We start from the raw sequence: 19,630 nt of genomic DNA, 5'->3' as shown, positions 1-19,630 counted from the left end.
ATTAAAATCCCTAATAAAGTAAAAATGTTTTTTCTTGGGTTGATATAAATAAACACCAGAATGCTTTCACAAGATTTGCTATGATAAACCACTAATTTCATGTCCCTGCATTGCACTGGTTTGAGCCACAGTAAAAACTAAAGCTGAAAACAGAAAAATTATCTCTGCTGCACTTGTATGGTTTTCATGGACCTTCAGAAGCAGCAACTGCAGAATTTTTGGGTGGTTCACAGCAAAACTCATATTGCCAATCAAACTGAAAGGATAGAAAAGCAGCTGGAGAAGGAAGCAACAGGAATAACTGGCTGAAGGCAAGATTTGAATTTTATGAATATTAGAAGCCAAGGGCCATTGCACTGAGGGTGAAATGTCCCTTAAAAAGGTGGCTAAAACAGCTAATCCAAAATGAGGTCATAAAAATGTCAGGATGGACAACAACAGAAAAAGTTGGGCAGAAAGAAAGGAATCATTGCAAAACTAGCCCGAGGGAGGTCTGTGTGCAGTGGGAGACAGGAAGGCAATTATTTAGGAGCAGCCCATTATCTACTGCCCAAAAAGCCACACAGGTTTGTAACACAGAGTTATGATTCCAATTGATGTGATATTTGAAATGAATACTTACCTTGGTGGAAAAAAGCCCACATGAAATAAAACCTATTCCAGCCCCTTCATTGCCTCTAAAACGCTATTGGTCTATAACAATAAATATTATTCCATTAGTTTTATATTACTGGGTTTTCAAAGGCGGGTGAATTAGATGAGATCTCTTTACAAGAGATGAATTTAAGAGACAACTGTTATTTATAAGAGCTGAAATAATGTGTTTGGAGTGCCTCAGTTTTTATTTAACACCTGCTTTTTCCCTGCACACAATTTTCTTCAGAAAAATTCAGTAATGAATTGATTTTTACCTGTCTCGAAAGATGAAAATCTGGATTTTGCAAAATGTGTGGTGGAGAATACTGAACAGAGGAAGCCTTGTGGAAAATAAATTATTGGGCTGGCTAGAAATTGACCCTTAACTCCCATGAGGTCTTTCTGAGCTCTGTTGGAAACTTGCTTTTCCTGTGGGGTGATGTGTATAAATCAGATTAACCTCACTGAGAGCAATGAAGTAAATATATCTGGGAGAACACAGCACTGTATTTCTAACATTTCAATGGTTTCTGGTGTTTCCAAGGTGGCCACTTGGAGGTTTATGACAGTATCAGCAGTAAAAGTGTGGAGATTTCAGTGTCTGTGAGAGGTGGAGGGGAGTCTCCCATCCATGGCTGGATTAGGAGTTTATTTCAGCAGCTCCTGTTCCACCTTCTGAGGCAGCACTACCCCCCAAATAATGTATTCCTAATAATTCTAATAATTTATAATTTAATAGTTTTTGTTTCATACATAAACCAGAGGCTTATGAGGTATTCCACCACCCTTTTCTTCTTAAAATTGATATATTCTGTAAAATCCCTAAAGAAGCTTTAGAAAAAAAAGCAAAATAAAAGCAGGGAGCAGCAGGTCCCTGTGGATGAGAGTTGAGGTGCCATGGCTGATTTATAGCACTGGAAAATATTTGCACTGCCCATATTATTCTTGTTCTGGGGATAAAGAGAGGATTTAATTCACTAGTGCTATCAATCTGTTACCTTTCAAGGCAGTAAATTCACTAAATTCAGTAAAAAAAGCAATTCAGCTTCGTGGAGTTGTTGTTATAATATATCATTTATCATTTACTGTATGTAAGTACCAATAGCACAAACATTTAAAATCATCAAAAGAACTATAAAGAGATGAAAGCAGAATGTTTCAGAATAAATCTCTGTCTTTCCCAAAGCAATCTACTCTGAGATAAGGTTGCAGAGTGAAACATATGTCACTGGGAGCTTGACATAAAATTCTTATTTGTAATTGCAAATGGTTTAACAAAATTGTTAAACCTCATTTCCTATTTCTGTATGACACAGACTGGAAGAAGAGGAGGAGTTTTAAAAACAGACTTTGATGCCTTGGTTTCCTTTACAGGGATGCAGTGAGGATTCTCCAGGGGATTTCTCAGGGATCCTGAAACAATAAATTATGGTGAGCATCCTATGGAGGAGCCTAAGTGTCCTCCTAAATCTGCTGGGATGCCTGTCTCTTAGGGCTTTAATCTGATAGTGATGAAAACTCCCATTAATACTTATATTAACCCATCATCTCTGAAAAGAAATGATATTTGCAGCATTTTTCTGTCTGGAATGAATGTGGAAAGGCAATTGAATCAAATTAGGGGAGTGATCTACACTGCAATACTCACAACTCTCTGCCACTTGTTTTCATTCACCCAATAGCTTCACCATATTTTACATCTCATACCATTTATATAACAAGTCTGGTACAGCTCTGATGGTTTTTTATTTACTCCTGGCATCCTGTTTGAAAGCTTGGAAGAGGCAACATGGGTGTGGAAGGAGTGGCAGCAAGCTCCAGGCCTGCCCCAGAGGAGCCCTGGCAAGGACAGGGGCAGGAATTGAGCTCCCCATGAACACAACAGGAATTGAGCTCTCCATGAACACAACAGGAATTGAGCTCTCCATGAACACAACACAACAGGAATTGAGCTCTCCATGAACACAACAGGAATTGAGCTCCCCATGAACACAACAGGAATTGAGCTCCCCATGAACACAACAGGAATTGAGCTCTCCATGAACACAAACAGGAATTGAGCTCTCCATGAACAAACAACAGGAACTGAGCTCCCCATGAACACAACAGGAATTGAGCTCCCCATGAACACAACAGGAATTGAGCTCTCCATGAACACAACAGGAATTGAGCTCCCATGAACAAAACAGGAATTGAGCTCCCCATGAACACAACAGAAACAACAGATTGACTCCCATGACACAACAGACGCTATGAACACAAGTGAACACAACATGAATTGAGCTCCCCATGAACACAACAGGAATTGAGCTCTCCATGAACAAAACAGGAATTGAGCTCCCCATGAACAAAACAGGAATTGAGCTCTCCATGAACACAACAGGAATTGAGCTCCCCATGAACACAACAGGAATTGAGCTCCCCATGAACACAACAGGAATTGAGCTCTCCATGAACAAAACAGGAATTGAGCTCCCCATGAACACAACAGGAATTGAGCTCTCCATGAACACAACATGAACACAACAGGAATTGAGCTCCCCATGAACACAACAGGAATTGAGCTCCCCATGAACACAACAGGAATTGAGCTCTCCATGAACACAACATGAACACAACAGGAATTGAGCTCCCCATGAACACAACAGGAATTGAGCTCTCCCATGAACACAACAGGAATTGAACTCTCCGTGAACACAACATGAACACAACAGGAATTGAGCTCCCCATGAACAAAACAGGAACTGAGCTCTCCATGAACACAACAGGAATTGAGCTCTCCATGAACACAACATGAACACAACAGGAATTGAGCTCTCCATCTGCTCACACAGCCTCTCCCACAACATCAAATTGCGGCAGCCAGGGTGGGCAAGGAGGGCGAGAGAAGAGAGGACAGATGTGTGAACACCCAGTTCCAGGGTTGGTTCCAGTCTGTTCCCAGTCCAAGCTGGTGGTTCTGCTCTGACTCTCATTATTACCCCTGGCTGGAGCACCTAGGAGGGGATTGCCCTGGAGAGTTTTGATTTCTTCAAAAAAGAAAAGGAAAAGGCTGAAGGAAATGGTTCAAGGGATGGGCAACACCTTTCCACTTCATGCCTTTCCACTGCTGATGCTGATGAAAACCTCCTGTGGAATGTCTTTCTGCTGCCTTTTCAAAGGAAATTCATTCCTAAATGGAAAGTTCACTCAGTGGGAAAATTCAGCCAGAAAATTTCCTGAGCAATAGTGATTGCATGAAGGCTGTGAGGAGCCATTTCTCTTACTCTTTCTTTTACTATTGAGACAAAATAAGTCAAGACTTAGAGAGGAGAGGCAAAGTGCTTCAATAACACTTCCATAGTCATTAATATTAATTTTGCAGAAGAAGGATCAAAATGTAGTTTGTTTGGTTATTTAATCATGTATCCATTTCACTTAAGTTGCACAATAAATGATGTTTGCAGAGGCTGAAGCAATCCCTGGTAGAAGGAATTCAGACACCCAGAGCAGCTCACAAAAGTGAAATAAATACTGAGCTGATCTAGGGAGAAGAAGGAAAAAAACTATTTCTAAAAAATGAAAGGAAAGATTTCTCTTTGATACAGATTTTTGTGGAAATCATATGCTTTTCTGAAAATGGATTCTGATGGGAAATCACCAGCCAGTTCCAATACACATAGTTTATACATGAGTGTCCTCTTTATGAATATTTGGTAATTGCCAATCTCTTCCCACAGAATAATCATTTTTGGGTTTGAGCTGCTGAGCAACAGCAACCCTTCTCAGACACATCTTGGGGCACTCTGGAGCAGAGGCAAATGGCAATGTGATTTATTTGGACACCTCTGCAACAATTTGGGGTTTTCCATTAAATAAGGATCTGATATGAATAAATCACACACCAGTCCTGGCTGTGCCCTGGCACCTGGCAGTGGTGCCATCCAAGAAGGGCACCGAGGGGGCACTCTGCACATTTAATAAGGGCACACTGTGACCAGCTAAACTCAGGTGATCAGAGCAGCAAAACAGTGAGGAGAGAGAAACAGAGGCTCCTGGAAGGGCTCCAGATCAGGTCAGGGAGCACAGCCTACCTTGGTCTATGCCAAGGGGCACTGCAGTTACAAGGAGCTGATTTATTGCCTCTAATATGCATTTATGCTGTTCCAGAGCCCAGGCACTCATGCTCTTGCTACCCTGAAAAAAAACCTGGAGGTGATCATGAGGTTCCTGCATTTTGTCTCTGCTTTAGAGTTTGAAGTTCTGCATTTTCCTTCACTGGCTAATGAGGAATGATTCTCTAAAAGAGTTCTCCCTCTCACAAGGGAATTAGGAGCTGGAAGATAAACACACCAAATGATCTAATGTAGAAATCATTCTCTGTAATCCCAGAGCTCTGAAAAGGAGGATATGCTCATGTGTAATGAATTATTACCCTAAAAATCACAACTAGTTCTCACTTAAATGAAGAGCTTGGTCCTCTAAATTACACACAGTACTCCTTTCATGATTTTCTGAACAACCAGCAATGCTCTCTTCTGTATACAAAGCAGAGGGAAACACAAGCTCTAATCACTTATGTCCACTGTATATTTCCCCAAAGTGGGCATAAGCTGAGATAAATTTCTTCCCATTCCATGTTATCTGTGCAGTCCTCAGGTAAGAGATAAGGAGCAGTTTTTTGGGCTAACAAGACGTTAGGGTCACCAAAGTGCAGTATTCAAAGATTTTTGGCATCTCTCTAAAATATATGGACAAAGGTGACTGAAAGAAACAGGGAGAGAGAATGCCAGAACTGATCCTCTTCTCATCCCTGTTAGGAAAATCCTTTGGTGGAAGGGGTGCTGGGACTCAGTCAAAATCCATAATGCCAAACTTTCCTCCTGTTCAGGAGCTGCAGAAAGGACTGGAATAACCAGAGGACACAGCCAGCCCATACAACAGAGAGGGGATTGCCCTGGGGGCACAGTGAGTTTATTTCTTGTCACTGGACTTGGCAGGTATTTTCAGTCAGACGAAAAAAAAAAGCAAACAGAAATGGACAGAGGAGAGTTTTATCAAGTGAAAAGTGTAAATTCAGACTTGCAAAAAAAAAAAAATAGTGAAGACATCTTTTCCTTCTGAAGGACACTGTCCTAGTAGGAAGGTGTTTGTACAGGCAGGGTCATGCTCTCTGTGTCACCTGTGAATAACAAATCTCTTCTCTGCCTAGAAAGCCACCCCAGGGGACAGCCTCGTGTTACGGGTATTCCTCATAGGAAGCAGGAGGAAATAAAGGATTGCACAGCTCCCTGCTGGCTGGAGTGCAAAAGGAAACTGCTAGCCACGCTTTTTGAGAAGCAGAACATGAAACTCCCCTCTCCTTTCCTTCCTGGGGGTACCCAAATGGACCTGACCTTCAGAAAACGTGTGAGGGATGGGATTCATCTCTCAGCACTCCTCTGTAACCCAGATCTTCTGTGGGCCACCCAAACCTCCTACAGTGACTCTGGAGCCTGAGCATTTCACACTTGGAGCACAGTGTCAAGCAGCCACATCTTTGGAGGCTTTTATGTGTTTGCATTTTTATCACTGTGTTATCATTCACTTCCATCCTGACGCTCAGTCCTGTGTCTGAAGGAAAAGGCAAAGATTGTTGCCCTTAATCCTCTTCCTCCAGCCTTCCTCCCCTCTCTGCTGCTCCCCCAGGCTGCTCCATCCTCCCTGCAGAGCCAATCCATCCCCCAGCAGGGATGTTCAGGAAAACATTTTCTCCTTCTTACAAAGTGAACACATCTGAGTACCCAACGTGTGTCTCCATCGGGCGATTTTTGGCTGAGTCTGAAATGCTGCTGGCAGCTCCCAGCTGGGCCTTTTGGCTTGTTTTACCTCCCTGTATCCATCCCCACCATTGAAAATTCATTTAATACTAGAAGGAATGGTGTCAGAAGAGAATTGTTTCAAGCATCCACTGCCCACACTTGACTACACCCATCTTCTGTGGAGTTTCACGTTCTCCTCTTATTCAGGTTAATAACTGTGGAAACTGTGAGAATATTTTCCGATATTTTTATGCAGGTTCCTCATGGTTTTAGTTTCACTTTTTTTTTTTTTTAGGACATTTTTGAGGGGGAAAGGAGAAGCCAGTGTCATTCTTTTTTTTTTTTCTGAATTCTGTAAGGTCTTGTCTTGGATGTGGAGAATGGGAAATACCTCATTGTCTGAGGTATTGCCATTGTTTGTCTTCCTGAAATGAAGGGAGCCATATCCAGCCCAGGGAAAATTCCTACTTGAGACAATGGGAAGCTTCAATTTCATCTTTACCACCCTCATAGGCTCCCTTTGATTAAAAGGAAGAACACAGATAAGGGAATAAGAAACTCTCCAAAATTTTCCCTGCTCTCCAATTGTCCTGAATACCTTCCACTTACTTTTTTTTTTTACTTTTTTTTCCTGTAAACAGACAACTAAAGAGATTTTGGAAAACTCACTTTGTTGGAAAATGGTTTTGATTACCAATATTTTGGCAAGGATAAATCTCACCCTTCAACAGATTTCAGAGCTGTGCCTTTTAGGCCAAAATTTAGAGTCAAAATCCACACTGGACCCCTACCAGTGCACAGAAACTACCACAAATAATTCAAACATTAGCAGAGAAAGCCATAGAAAAGTAAAAATTGCGTCCTGTTAAAAAGAAATTATTTTTTTCCATTTACAGGAAACAGACAGAGATCTCTTATTAAAAAATATTAGAAATACTGGAATTGGAGTTTTGGTGATCTTGAAGGAATATAATCTAAACATCAGCGAAATAAATGGAAAAACTTCCAAAGAATCCCAAAGGGCTACAAGTCAGGCCTGTAAGATGGCTAATCCACTGCTAAAACCTGTGATTCTGCAACAGCAAAATCCTAAATCAAAATTAGGAACAAAGATTTAGAAGTTTCTTCTTAAGTAACCTATTTTTTTCCTCAAGGAATCCAAGAATAAAACTCCTTGAGCATTGTAGTTAAGCCAAATGAACAACTTTCGAAACTCCGTGGCTATACTGCAAAATATTTTAATATTTTAATATTTTAAGCTTGGTGTGTGCTTTTCCATGAAATACTCCTCACAGTGATTTGTGTGGAATGTTTACAGTCTTGCATAATATTCTCTTATCAGATAATTCACAAGATCCTCACTTAAACGAGCAGGCACAAGATACTTAAACTTGACAAGTCAAAGAAAAGGAGCGCTGGCAGGTATAGAAAACATTGAACAGTGGGTGGGGATGCAATATTTTCTAAATAAAACACCCTGAGTGTAAATATCAGAGTATAAAATGCAATTCAACAGCAAATTCATTTTGCTTTGCATTAAGGTGGGAGCTGCCTTGACACACAATAAACTCTGTTCACACTGAGTAAAAGCAGGAACTGTGTGGCAGCAACAGGGCACCTTGAGAGACCAAACATCAGAGAAATGTGATGGTGCTGATGCCTTTTTGGGGCTACCTAAAGCAGAGGCCAGAGAAAATAAAGGGAATATAAAGCAGTTGTACTGATTGAAGGGCCTCCAGATTCATTTTGGATAGATGAAGCACACCCAGGGGCTACACCAAAAATGGACCACAGGTTTTCTTAGAAGTTTGGACCATAATATTGGGGGTTAATCTTCCAGTTACAGTTTCAGGTAATGAGCTGAAGCTGTAATTGGAAGATAACCCTTGTCTTCTTAAAATTGATGTATTCTGTAAAATCCCTAAAGAAGCTTTAGAAAAAAAGCAAAAGAAAGGCAGGGAGCAGCAGGTCCCTGTGGATGAGAGTTGAGGTTATTTAGCCCCAGTTTGCTCCCCGCCCCAGCTCACTTTTGTTTTCATCTCTCAGGCCCTGAGACAGAAAGGTGTGCTTGGTTCTCAAGCCTAGAGAGGAATTGTTGTGTCTGACCAAAATGTGAAGACAGCAGCAAACGCTCCGTGTGGAGTTCAGAGCTGTACACTGAAGAACTGCAGGATTACAGATGTATGAAAAATATAAAAGCTAAAATCCTAAGGCACCAGTGCAACCTGAGTGATGGAATTCTTTGCTTCTCTGCTGTATTCTGTCACTCTGGCTGCTGTGGTGACACTGAGAAGCACCTCTCATTTCTCAGATGTGACTGCTGTGATCTTCCCTCAGTGCTGGCTGCTCCAAACCCTGAGGAGCAGCATGTTCCCAGCCCCAGCTCCTTTGGGATCAGCTCCCCCAGGGAGGCTCAGCCTGTCCTGGAGCTCTGGGGGCAAATCCAGGCAGCTGCAGCCACGGCAGCTGCAGGGACACGTGTGCTCTGTGTGTGTGTGTGTGAGTGTGTGTGTGGCTGGAAGGGCTTCCCTCCTGGAAATTCTGGGATTAATGACACATCAAGCCCTCTCCAAGGGAGTGCATTGAAAAGAAAGAATGAAAGGCGGGGAGGGGAAAAAAAAAATAATAAAAAATTTGATACAGGCAGGCGGGCTGATGGCTCTTCCTGCAAAGTTTAGGACTTCAGAAGTTCACTTGTGAGCAAGTGCAGATGCAGGGATAAAAGCTGCCCTGGACACTATGCAGCAGCCCCTTCCTTCCCATCAGCATCTCCAGCTTGCTGCCTGCCTCTGCTGGATTCCCTTGCTGGCCATTAGCGCTGAGCCAGCGACACTGGGTAAGGATTTTGTGCTTTTTAATTACCTGATGGGCGTTTGGGGGACAGAGTTCGTGTGTATTTGAAGCTGAGATGATCTTGTTTACGTTTACTTTTGAATGTGGGTTAGCGTGACAGGGGGCTGTTATTAGAGAGTCTCTGGAATAGGATGGGAGTAAGGTTAAAATAAACAACTGAAGTAATGAAGAAGGTCACAGTGAAAGCCAAGCACAGGATGTATATTGATCATTACAGGACATTCCCTTTCCTTTGCTACATTTAAAAAAAAACAATTAAAACCTGTGAAAATTCTTACTTCCTACTAGAAAAAAAAAAAGTAAAATTATTTAAGGAGTATACATAACATTTTCCCATAAATGGAATAAATGAAACAAACCGTAAAAGAAAAAAAAAAGGCTTTAAAATAACATTCTATTCCTCTAGGAAAGAATTATATACACCATATTTCAGAGGAACATTATAGATTAGTTAATTACACATATAATAATCATATACAGCTCTACAGCCTCTGGCAATAAAAAGTCCTTGAGTAATTTCTCTACTACTGTACACATTAAATGTGAGTCTTGTTTCACTCTAGCAGAGAGTTTGAAGGGGACATAGATTTCACATATGTGCCTTGTTTATACAGCTTTATTAATTGAACACAAAAACACATTGAGAATCATGTTAGACATTATTCAGCCAGTGAAAACTGAGTTAATAAAAGAAACTGAGCAAAGCAAAGAGCATAGTGCTGTGAGTGATTATGGGTTCAGCCTTGGCAAACTCTGCAGAGTCACTCCCCCTTAAAGGAAATGTGTTGTAATATTTTACAATATTTAATTCCAGCAGAGTCCCAACTGGTCCTAACAGTGACTGTCAGCCAGCCCTCATTAGCTCGATGAAGATAAAACAATTTGGAGCTCTCCTCACTTGAATATCAAAGGGTCACCCAGAAAGTCCTGCAGGACTAAACTCAAAGCAAATGACCTTATCGCCTTTATCTTCAAACAATGCCTTTAATTTCTGAAACCTTTTGAAGGGTTGCCAGTTTTGTGGAGTGCAGCAGCAACTTCTCTGATAGAACAGGCTTTTCATCAGGGGGAAAGGACCTTTTAACTCCTGGTGACTAAGAAACTGCACTTGCCACTGTATTTTTCCTGCTGCAGGTAATATGTATGGACACACTTATTAAACTGGGAACACAAAAGAATTAAGTATTGTGCTGTCTCTTAGGTGATGCAGAAGGATTTATCAGGCTTGTTGTGTGGTGGTTTTTTTTTCCATAAAGTGAACTTGAAATAAATGAAACTGCTCAAAAAATTTACATTCTGACAGATTGGGCTGTGAAATTACAAGGATATTAACAGAGCCATATGCTGTTTACTTTTGTACTCTAATAAACTTCTAATCCCATAAGAATTTAGTGGTGAATAAGAAAGATCTGACCAAAGAGCTCTTTGCAGATGCTTCATTAAAAAAAAAAAGATAAAAAAGTAATTTAAAGACTAAGGAAGAACTTTATAATCTTCTGCACTCTTAATTTAGGTAATGAAACTCCCTGTGAATGAGGGAATTCTCAATATTTGGGGTTTTTACATTAAATCCTATGACTGAGAAACACAAAAATGTTACCAACTATACCCATAGCTGTTCTCTATTACAGGACTAAGGATCAGGGACAAAAGCAACTCAGTGAATCACAGATGTGGGAGGGCTGACACAGCACAGCTTGTCAGACTTTTCTGAGATGAAATTCAGTAAATAAGTCAGTCAAGAGAAAAAGGCAATAGATTTTTTTTTACCGTGGTATCTTACAGAAAAACATTTATCTTAAAACAGTTGCTTGTAACATCACCAGCGAAAAGGAATTTCTCCCCATCCCCTCTGGAGCCTTTTCATAATGTACAACCGAGAAAGTTTTTAATTTGGATATGAGTTTCCTGCAAAGGTACCCTTGAAACTCCCAAAATCCACTGGGGCTTCACTGGAAGGTGTTACATATGTAGTAAACTCAGCTACAATTAATTGTCTGCAAGTTTACTCCTGTGGGCTTCCCTCAACTCTGAAACACACAAGGAGAAATTTTAACATAAAGAGAAGAGAGGATGGTGCCAGGGGAAGGGGAGGTGCCCACAGCCAGCATGGAAAGATGGTGTGTTTTCCAGTGACCCAAGTGGTCTAATTTGATTTAAGAAAGTAAATGGAAATAGTTAAAATATGGAAAACAGTCAAAATGGAAATAGGAAAAAAATCCCTTAGTATATCTCACAATTACATGAGTCTTGGTCTTGTTTTGTACAGGAGTGAAATGAAAATCAGAGTATCTAATTTGCTTTGTGTTCTACCCACAAGCAAACCGTGATTTCACTGTGAGCTTCTGCCTTAAAACCTGAGTGCCACGGGCTGTCCATCCTGGAAACAAAAATCTGCTGGAGCTCAGAAGGCATTTCCCCATGAGTATTGCAAAAGGAACCAATCAAACTATTCAGGACTTTCCCCCCCTGCTTCAAGTGTCTGCCGCAGGTGACAAACTCTCCCATGCCTTGGTCAGGCTCAGACATTCCACACAGGACTCCAGGAACTCCCTGGAGCCCCAGGGCTTCTTCCAGCTCGGGGTCCCTGAGCAGAGAGGGCTCTGACCAGCCCAGGATCTGCAATCCCTGGAAACAGCTCACAGGGATCAAATGGGTCTGGTCAGACCATTCCTGTGCCTCTGGAAACAGCCCTGGCATTAATCTGGCTCCGTGGCTTTGCTCTGTGCAAAGCACAGCAGACATTCACAAGCAAACAATAACCCACTGAATGCTTTCCTGTGGAAGTGGAGCCAAGAGTCCTGGCCATGCCAAAAAAATACTAACAAGGGAGAGGAACAACCCTCACCATATGTTTCTCTCCCAACATTGTTTTTAGCCATCAAAAGTTGTTTACAGGCTAATATTTTATTTCCCTCTTTTTACATTTGGTCAATATCAAATACCACCACAGCCTCACTGTCTGGAATTATCATGGAGTCCCAGAGCAGTTTGGGTTGGAAGGGACCTAAAAGACCACCTAGTTTAACACTCCTGCCATGGGCAGGGCTGCCACCCACCAGACCAAGCCACTGGCCCAAATTAAGCCAGTTTGTATTTTTTAAACTAAGACAGAAATCTGAATTCATCTGATTTGGTGCTGTCAAAGGGAAGCAGGAGCTGCACAAGAATTTCTGCTTGCTGATAATTTTTTTGTTCCTTTCTACCTGAAGGACAAGGGCTGTGCCACTTCAGGGAAAGGCACATTCATAAGAAAGGCAAAATTAGGCACTGTTGCAGTCTAGAGGTGAGGGAACCTCTGTCACCTTCATTTTTTGACTCTCCTGATCTGTACTGGTGTGCCACCATTGGATTTTAGAACTTTGACGTTTTCAGGGAAATAATTTTTTTTGCTCACGCATTTGCTTTTTAAAATTCTGATAAAAATTAATGATTGTCTTCGAAGTTATACAGGCTTAAAGATATGTTTGGTGTGAGAGGGCTGCCTTTCAGCTGCATCTCCCAAGGATTTGCCTATTTCCCATTATCCTGCCAAACATGTGAGCTGTTCAAACCCCTTAACAGCTATTTACTACTCTGCCCTGCACTAGAATTGAGAATCAATTTATTAGACACTGCTCATAACAGTATAGGACATCCACGGCCAAAATGTTTCCTTTAATGGTCCAGTTCCTCAAAGTTATTTTGTCTCAGGATGCCAAAGCTGAAGAAGCATTGTGCACATCCAACTGCCCTGGCAATCGATAGGAGCCGAGACAAATCAGTGTTTGCTGCTGAGCTGACAAGACAGATCACTGCAGAGAGGGAGCATCATCCCTCTGCCTCCCTGATGGCATGGGCACCTGCACTGCCCCAAGGTCATGAGGAAAACCCTCTGGTGAGGCTGAGAGGGGTTCCAGGAGTCACAACCCAGCCCCATCAGCTCTGGCACGGCTCAGAACTGGCACAAAATCCTGAAAATTTGAGGGCAATAAAAACGTGCAGCCCCTCGCCACCCTCCCTGCAAAGCCTGAGTCAAATGGCCACACACAAACTCCAGGGGACACAAAGTATTTCTGGTAGGTTTTAGTCTGCTTAACATGTTTGAGGTGGCCAGTAATTGAAATTCCCCCAAAAATCCCATTGTTTTCAATGAGAAAGGATCCATTTGCCTCCCAAAATGCTGTAAGTTCTTTATCATACAAATACAGTTGTATAGAGAGCAGAAGGAAAAGTTAATCCTGAATTAGCTTCATTAGAGACAGAATTTCTTTTCCAATTGTTCCTACTTCTTCCTAGACCACTTCTGTAGCCTATTAAAATAATTTGAGCTTTGGAAATGGCTCTTTCCTCCAGGTACATCTCCTCCCCTATTTTTTTGTGCCGTAAGCGTCTTGCCTCAAAAGGCTGGGAACATTGTGGAAATACGATTTTGTTGATTTTGGGCTGGGTTTGTACTGCATCTCTTTGAGGTTTTGTTGGTGTTTTTTTCCTGGGATAAGTCCTCAAGGTAGCCAGATTACTGATTTTGTCTAAAAATTTGTTTCCCTGGAACATTTGTACTGACTTTTTTGGTACTTACTCGCTGGATGAAGTGTCTTGTCACCTAACAGATGGAAGTTTGGTGTTGGACATTGCCAGTCCTCTGCAGAAGTGGATATTGTCTTTAACACAGTTTGCAGCATGTTGCTTGTTTAATGATTCTGAAGTGGTTTGTTTTTTTTTTTTGAAGTAGTATATTTTACCTTTAGTTATGACCTTTTTTAATGTCACTGTGACAGCTACATTATGTGTTTTGCCTCAAGTGGAGATTATTTATGGTGAAATCTGAAAAAACATGGATTAGATTGAAGGATATTTTTATCTGTCTCTGAAACAGCAATAAAGCCATGTGTTAGTGCAGGCAATTGTTTGTGCAGCTTTTCTGGGAAGAGTTTTCTACGTTAAGCTCTTAGGAGATTTACTTAATGAGAGTATGTACTCATTTGCTTCTTTCTGACACATCTTATTTTGATTATTCTGACGTCTGTTACATTGATTGCTGTGTTCACACTGCATGGCATCCACAGGGAGCCACCAGGGAATATTCTACATATTGAAAGGGGAAAAAAATTGATTGCCTAATATAGCTGAGGGATTGTAGTAGTCTGCTCTGCTCCTTTTGCTGGTTTTATATTAATTCATCGATTGAGAACGAGTTTGCTTATTCCCCTATTTTTATTTTTTTTTCCTACAAAGCAGCTTCCAAAAGCTGGATAGCAAATTATCTGCTTACCACAATAATGTAATGCATCTCCTGTGGTAGCTGAAGTGTTTTACAACTCAACTGTCCCTTGGCAGCTTTGTGTGCTGGCTGTTTCAGTAAATGCCCCCTCCTCAAGCGTTTGTTAATCATTTCAGCAGCCACTGCTCTTCCCCCTGTCTCTGAAATCTGTCATCATAACTTTGGGAAATAGTTAAACTTAAAGCAGGTATCCCAACCACATCCCATCTTTTATATGCACATACTGGTCAACTTTATCAAAACACAATTCCTATGAATTTGGTTAATAGAAGCTTAACCACGATTATTAAAAACAAACAAACAAACAAACAAACAAACAAACAAACAAAAAGCAAGAGCAAGAAAGGTACCCAAAGAAAATCTTCAAGTGATCTCAAAATACATCCAAATATTTTCTTGGCAGCCAGTACTCTTTTAGCCCACTGGTTTACCACTAAGCCATTAAAAACAAAACAAAACAAAAAAAAAAACCCTGAAAACAAAATAAAACAAAGCAAACATAAATACAAAACAAAAACCAACCAAACAACAAACAAAAAATCTCCACCTCTGTGTTCTGTAATTTTATCTACCTGGCTCTGGAAGGGAGAACTTGTCCAAATGTTATTTTTGCCCACAGATAGAAAAACTTCCTTGCTAGGTATCTGGAATACAAAACTGGAGGGTGCCCCAACTTTTCCTCCTTCTCATTATAATAAGAAGATGCACAACATCCCCCAGCCTTGCTCTCCATTTTTTAAATGGCTGATCAATTTATGTTCAATTTGTCTCAGAAGACAAAAGTCTGTGGAACAAAAATAAATCTAAAGATGATACAAAGACAAGAGGGTTCTCACAAGTTCCTGAATAGCTCTCTAATGAGTTTAATATGAAAAATTATTTGGGATTGGAAGGAGACAATTCCTTCACAGAAAGGAGCTTGCCTTATGTCAACACTTTCTTCCTTCTCAACCCCATTTGAAATTGTATTGTGCTGATGTTTGACCATCATGCAAACTTTTCATGGAATTTTATCTCTTTGATATCCTGATATCACCTGCAGGTCTGTATGAAGAGCAAAGGAAGGTAAAATTCAGGCAGTGGCTTATTCAACACCTAAGCTAATGTTTAGTTAGTCATAACTTAATTATTAAAATTTCTTTAGAATTAGCATTATTAGACTTCATCCTTCAGATGTGTTATTTGTTGATCAGGTCCAGGTACCAGACCAGACCAATTCACAAACATGATTCAGAGATTGCTTTAATCTTCTTTGTCCCTTTCCCCCAATTATTTACTTTACAATCAACTGTGGGCTTGCTATAAGACTCCTTGTCTGTGACTCAGCCTCCCTCAACAGCACAGCACAGATGCTTTGATTCACTCAGGCTACCTTATCATCAACTCTTTTCCTAATGGACTAGAGGGAAAAAATGTATAAAAATTCACAAAGCCATTTGCTCCATTTTTCTGTTAGATGTTAAGATTAAAGCTGGCAACAAAGACATAAACAGGATGAAATCTAATTAATTTGTTGGTTTTCTTTCTGCAAGAAATAGAAGGGAAATGAAGAGAAGGCTATTTCCTATCCCACTGTACCTGCAACTCCCTCTTCAAATGCTAAAATACTTGGATATTTGATTTTCTGAATATGTATAAAGCAGAGTAAATCTAAGATTTCTATCCTTTTCCCTTAGCTAGCCCAGAAGCTTTTGCATCCAACACTCTTGTGAGCACCAGACACCCACATCCCATAAACTTCCTGGAGCATTTGGGCTCCTTTTCTGCCATATTATCCTTTCTCCCATATTATCCTTTGACTCACCACTGTTAAATATACAAACCCTCCAGTTTCAGATATTTTTCAGTCTTTTGCCAGGTTTAGTTTTTTTCAATTGATCACGCAGCAGAAATTCCCTGGGAGAGCTGGAGTGGCTCAGAGCACTCCCAGGCTGGAGCAAAGATGCCCTTGGCTCCCCTTCCCTCCCTGGGCTTGGGTTCAGGGCCAGGACAGGCTGTGCCATCCCCTGTGGGCTCAATATCTGCCCTCACAGGGCTCACTGGTGCCCCTCAGAGGAAGGAAGCTTTGCCATTCCCTCGGGGATCACAGCACGAGGAATTTCTCAGTGCTGGATGCGTTCAGGATGAGGTTTGACTCAGCCCCTGTCCTGGTGTGAAGGCACTGGGCTCTCAGCACTGATGTGTTCAGGACAGCTGGGCTGGGGCTGCAGGCAATCCCATGCACCTCCCAGAGGAATTTCACAACTCCTTTCTCCTCCTGACACGATTGCTGCCTCACAGTGCAAACAGCTCTGACATAAATCATAAATCTGCTCGCTGCCCACCCCAGTCCCTCACTGCTTCTGTGCTTTTCCCCAATAACTGATATCTTCATCATGAAAATCCCCCACAGTTATTCCTGCTGCTTCCTAAAATCTGCTATCCACGAAGATTTCTTGTTCTGTTTGCCATTACCTCTACTCTGCATGGGTGTGGAGACACTTTCTCTCATTAATGCACCTCTGACAATGTTATCCATCTGCTTTTTCCAAACAACTTCATCTTCTCTCTTAGGTCTGAGCTTGCAGCTTTCCTCCTGAGAATGCCAAGCTCCCCCATGAGGAGCTGGAAGGATGTGAGGGGACCTGGAGAGCTGTCCTTGGTCAGCCCCACTCTGCTCCCAAGGCACAGAAAACCTCACAAGGGCAAAAAACTGTGTTGGAAGAAGGCAGAAAAAAAGCTGGAGGCAGAGACCCCAAATACCTGATTAGCTGGAAAACAACCAGCCCTGGAAACAAAAAATGTGGGGTTTGTGGTAGCATCAGGTTTTATTTTTTAAGACCCTTAGAAGACAGCTTTATGTTGTTTGCAATGGGGTTAAACTGAGTATGGAACAAAAACTCTGCAGTCCTAAAAAAGGTGGCACAGGTGGGGACCTAAGGACAGGGAACATCCCTCTGGCCACCAGAGCTATCCCTGCTTCCTGCAATGATCACAGCAATTAGTGCTGCAGAAATGCTGCAAGAAACATTACTGTCACAAAAAATAAACCTCACCAATCACAAATCCACCCACTGAGGGGGGGTTTGCCTCTGAATTCCACCACTGCTGTTACAGCCCAGCTCCTCACTGTGATCATCTGCATTATTACAGCTCATGTGACTGCCCAAAGAGCTCCTACTTCAGCATGAGCAACCACTGCTGATCCACACAGAGGGCTTTTCCTCTGTCTGATTGCTGCAGACAACTGCAAACATTTGGAAATTTTAATATTTTTCCGCTGAGACATAGCCAGGAGAAACCCAAATTGTTAATTGAAATTTTGTTGATCACTGCTGGCAGGAAGGATGCTGTGTTTGAGGATACAGGAACTGGATCAATCAATCTCTTCCACCACAGACAGGTGCCCTCCGAGCTGCTCCATTGATTATGCCACAGAGAAGATCTTATCTGAGCTGCTTCACTTTCCGTTAGCAATTAAATACATCCTGAAATGAGGGCTTTGGTGTCAGTGTCCCATGTGTGCAGTAAAGGTATAAATACCTGTGATGGACAGCAGCTTCAATCATTCTATGGCATAGTTTATATATGCTATTATAAAAAAAAATAAAAATAAAGCAGTTCTGGCATAGTTAGATGGACTAATCATCAATTGATCAATACATGTTATTTTCGTCAAAACCTTATGCCCAGGTGGATGAGCCTTCAAATTCTTCCTTTCCTAACATAAAACCTTCACCAACAACAAAATATGCATTCAAATTTCTATACAAAGTTTCATTAACAGCGTGTAAAATAAACAACACTTAAAATTCCTGACCAGCTCTAACCAGAACAGAAGAATGAACAAGCTGAATAAACGGGGCAATACATTTCAATTTTAGTAATGATACTTGTTTGTGAGTCCCCAGCAATGCAGAAAGGAGTGATTTATGTTCATTTGTGCTTGGGAAGCAATGCTTTAACACACCAATTCTCAACTTCTTTTTTTAATCAGAGGTCCTTTTATGCCAAAAGAAAGCCATGGACTATCCTGCATTCCCTATTGTTTTATGCTCAAGGGAAGGCATAAGGCAACTAGGTATTTTGCATGAAGAAAAAGGGATAAAGAGGATGTAATTTCTACTTTACAAAGAGCATCATTCTGCTTAAGGCACAGGATTCATTAATTTGGGAGGTTCTGGAAGGGTCCTGGAGCTGGGGCAGCAGGCACAGCAGCCAGGGATATATTGGAGCAATTTCTGTGTGAAGGGCTGAGGCCTCTTGGCTTATTTGTGACACAAGCTGAAATCTGACATCTTAAGAGCCCTCATAATTTAAATAACATTTCAGCCTATAAGATATTCTTGGGAACACCCCTTTCCTAATATCAGAGGCTCTGAGCAAGGGGCTGGAAATATATTCCCTGCATCCAGAGTGGGCAGCTGTGGATTACAGAGGCTGCTCTTGATCTTGCTCTTTATTCATTTCCAATAACTTCTTCAAGGCCACGAGCTTATTCCTGCTCTTTAAAGCCACCTTCATTTCCTAAAGTGTTGCCTAGCACTAAAGTGCTCTGTTAAGCTGCTGCCATGTTTTTCCATTCTGGTAGAAATTATTGTTCTATATAGTTTGATTTTAAGAGTGCCTTCTGGCATCCATTTGGGGAAAAGGCACTACATAAAAGCAAAATCAATACAAGGGACAGTTATATTTCCTGAGCTTTTTCATTAGCTGTAAAATATATACATTCAAGGAGGGAGGAGGAAAGAATGTCATTTCTACCCAAACTGAAGGAGGACAAGACAAAGCGTGGGAGAACTTGCATGAATGTTCACTGATGGCAGCACAGACTGTGCATGGGCAGATCTCTGATCTCAGCACATCCAAACACCCCTACAAACACTGGCCTCCCCTGTGACAGGCATCAAGCCATTGGAAAAATGCAGAAATAGATCTATTTTAAAAAGAGACTGATCCCTTTACTTGTTCTCAATTAATAATGTTCTTTGTTAAAGCCAAACTGACCATTGGCTGAACATTCACAGGTAAACTTTGCCTTTTTCAGCACTAAGAATGTGTCTTGGCATCATTTTATTGTTCTTTATTCTTTCTCAAATCCCCTCTGAACTCCACCCAT

At 41.3% G+C, this 19,630-nt stretch overlaps 1 protein-coding gene across 1 annotated transcript in view; it reads left to right on the top strand.

Moving 5' to 3' along the window:
• The first annotated feature begins 9,100 nt into the window (after positions 1 to 9,100).
• The window catches only part of LOC115905814 (von Willebrand factor D and EGF domain-containing protein-like), a 247,084-nt gene continuing 236,554 nt past the window's right edge, over positions 9,101 to 19,630 (top strand). The window contains exon 1 of the mRNA XM_030952485.1: positions 9,101 to 9,252. Within this exon, the coding sequence (XP_030808345.1) occupies positions 9,156 to 9,252 (97 nt within the window). The 5' untranslated portion in view covers positions 9,101 to 9,155. The remainder of the gene's footprint in view (positions 9,253 to 19,630) is intronic.

This window comes from Camarhynchus parvulus, chromosome 7 (assembly GCF_901933205.1).
Source record: "Camarhynchus parvulus chromosome 7, STF_HiC, whole genome shotgun sequence".
Lineage (NCBI taxonomy): Eukaryota > Metazoa > Chordata > Aves > Passeriformes > Thraupidae > Camarhynchus > Camarhynchus parvulus.
This window is presented reverse-complemented; position numbering and strand designations above follow the sequence as displayed.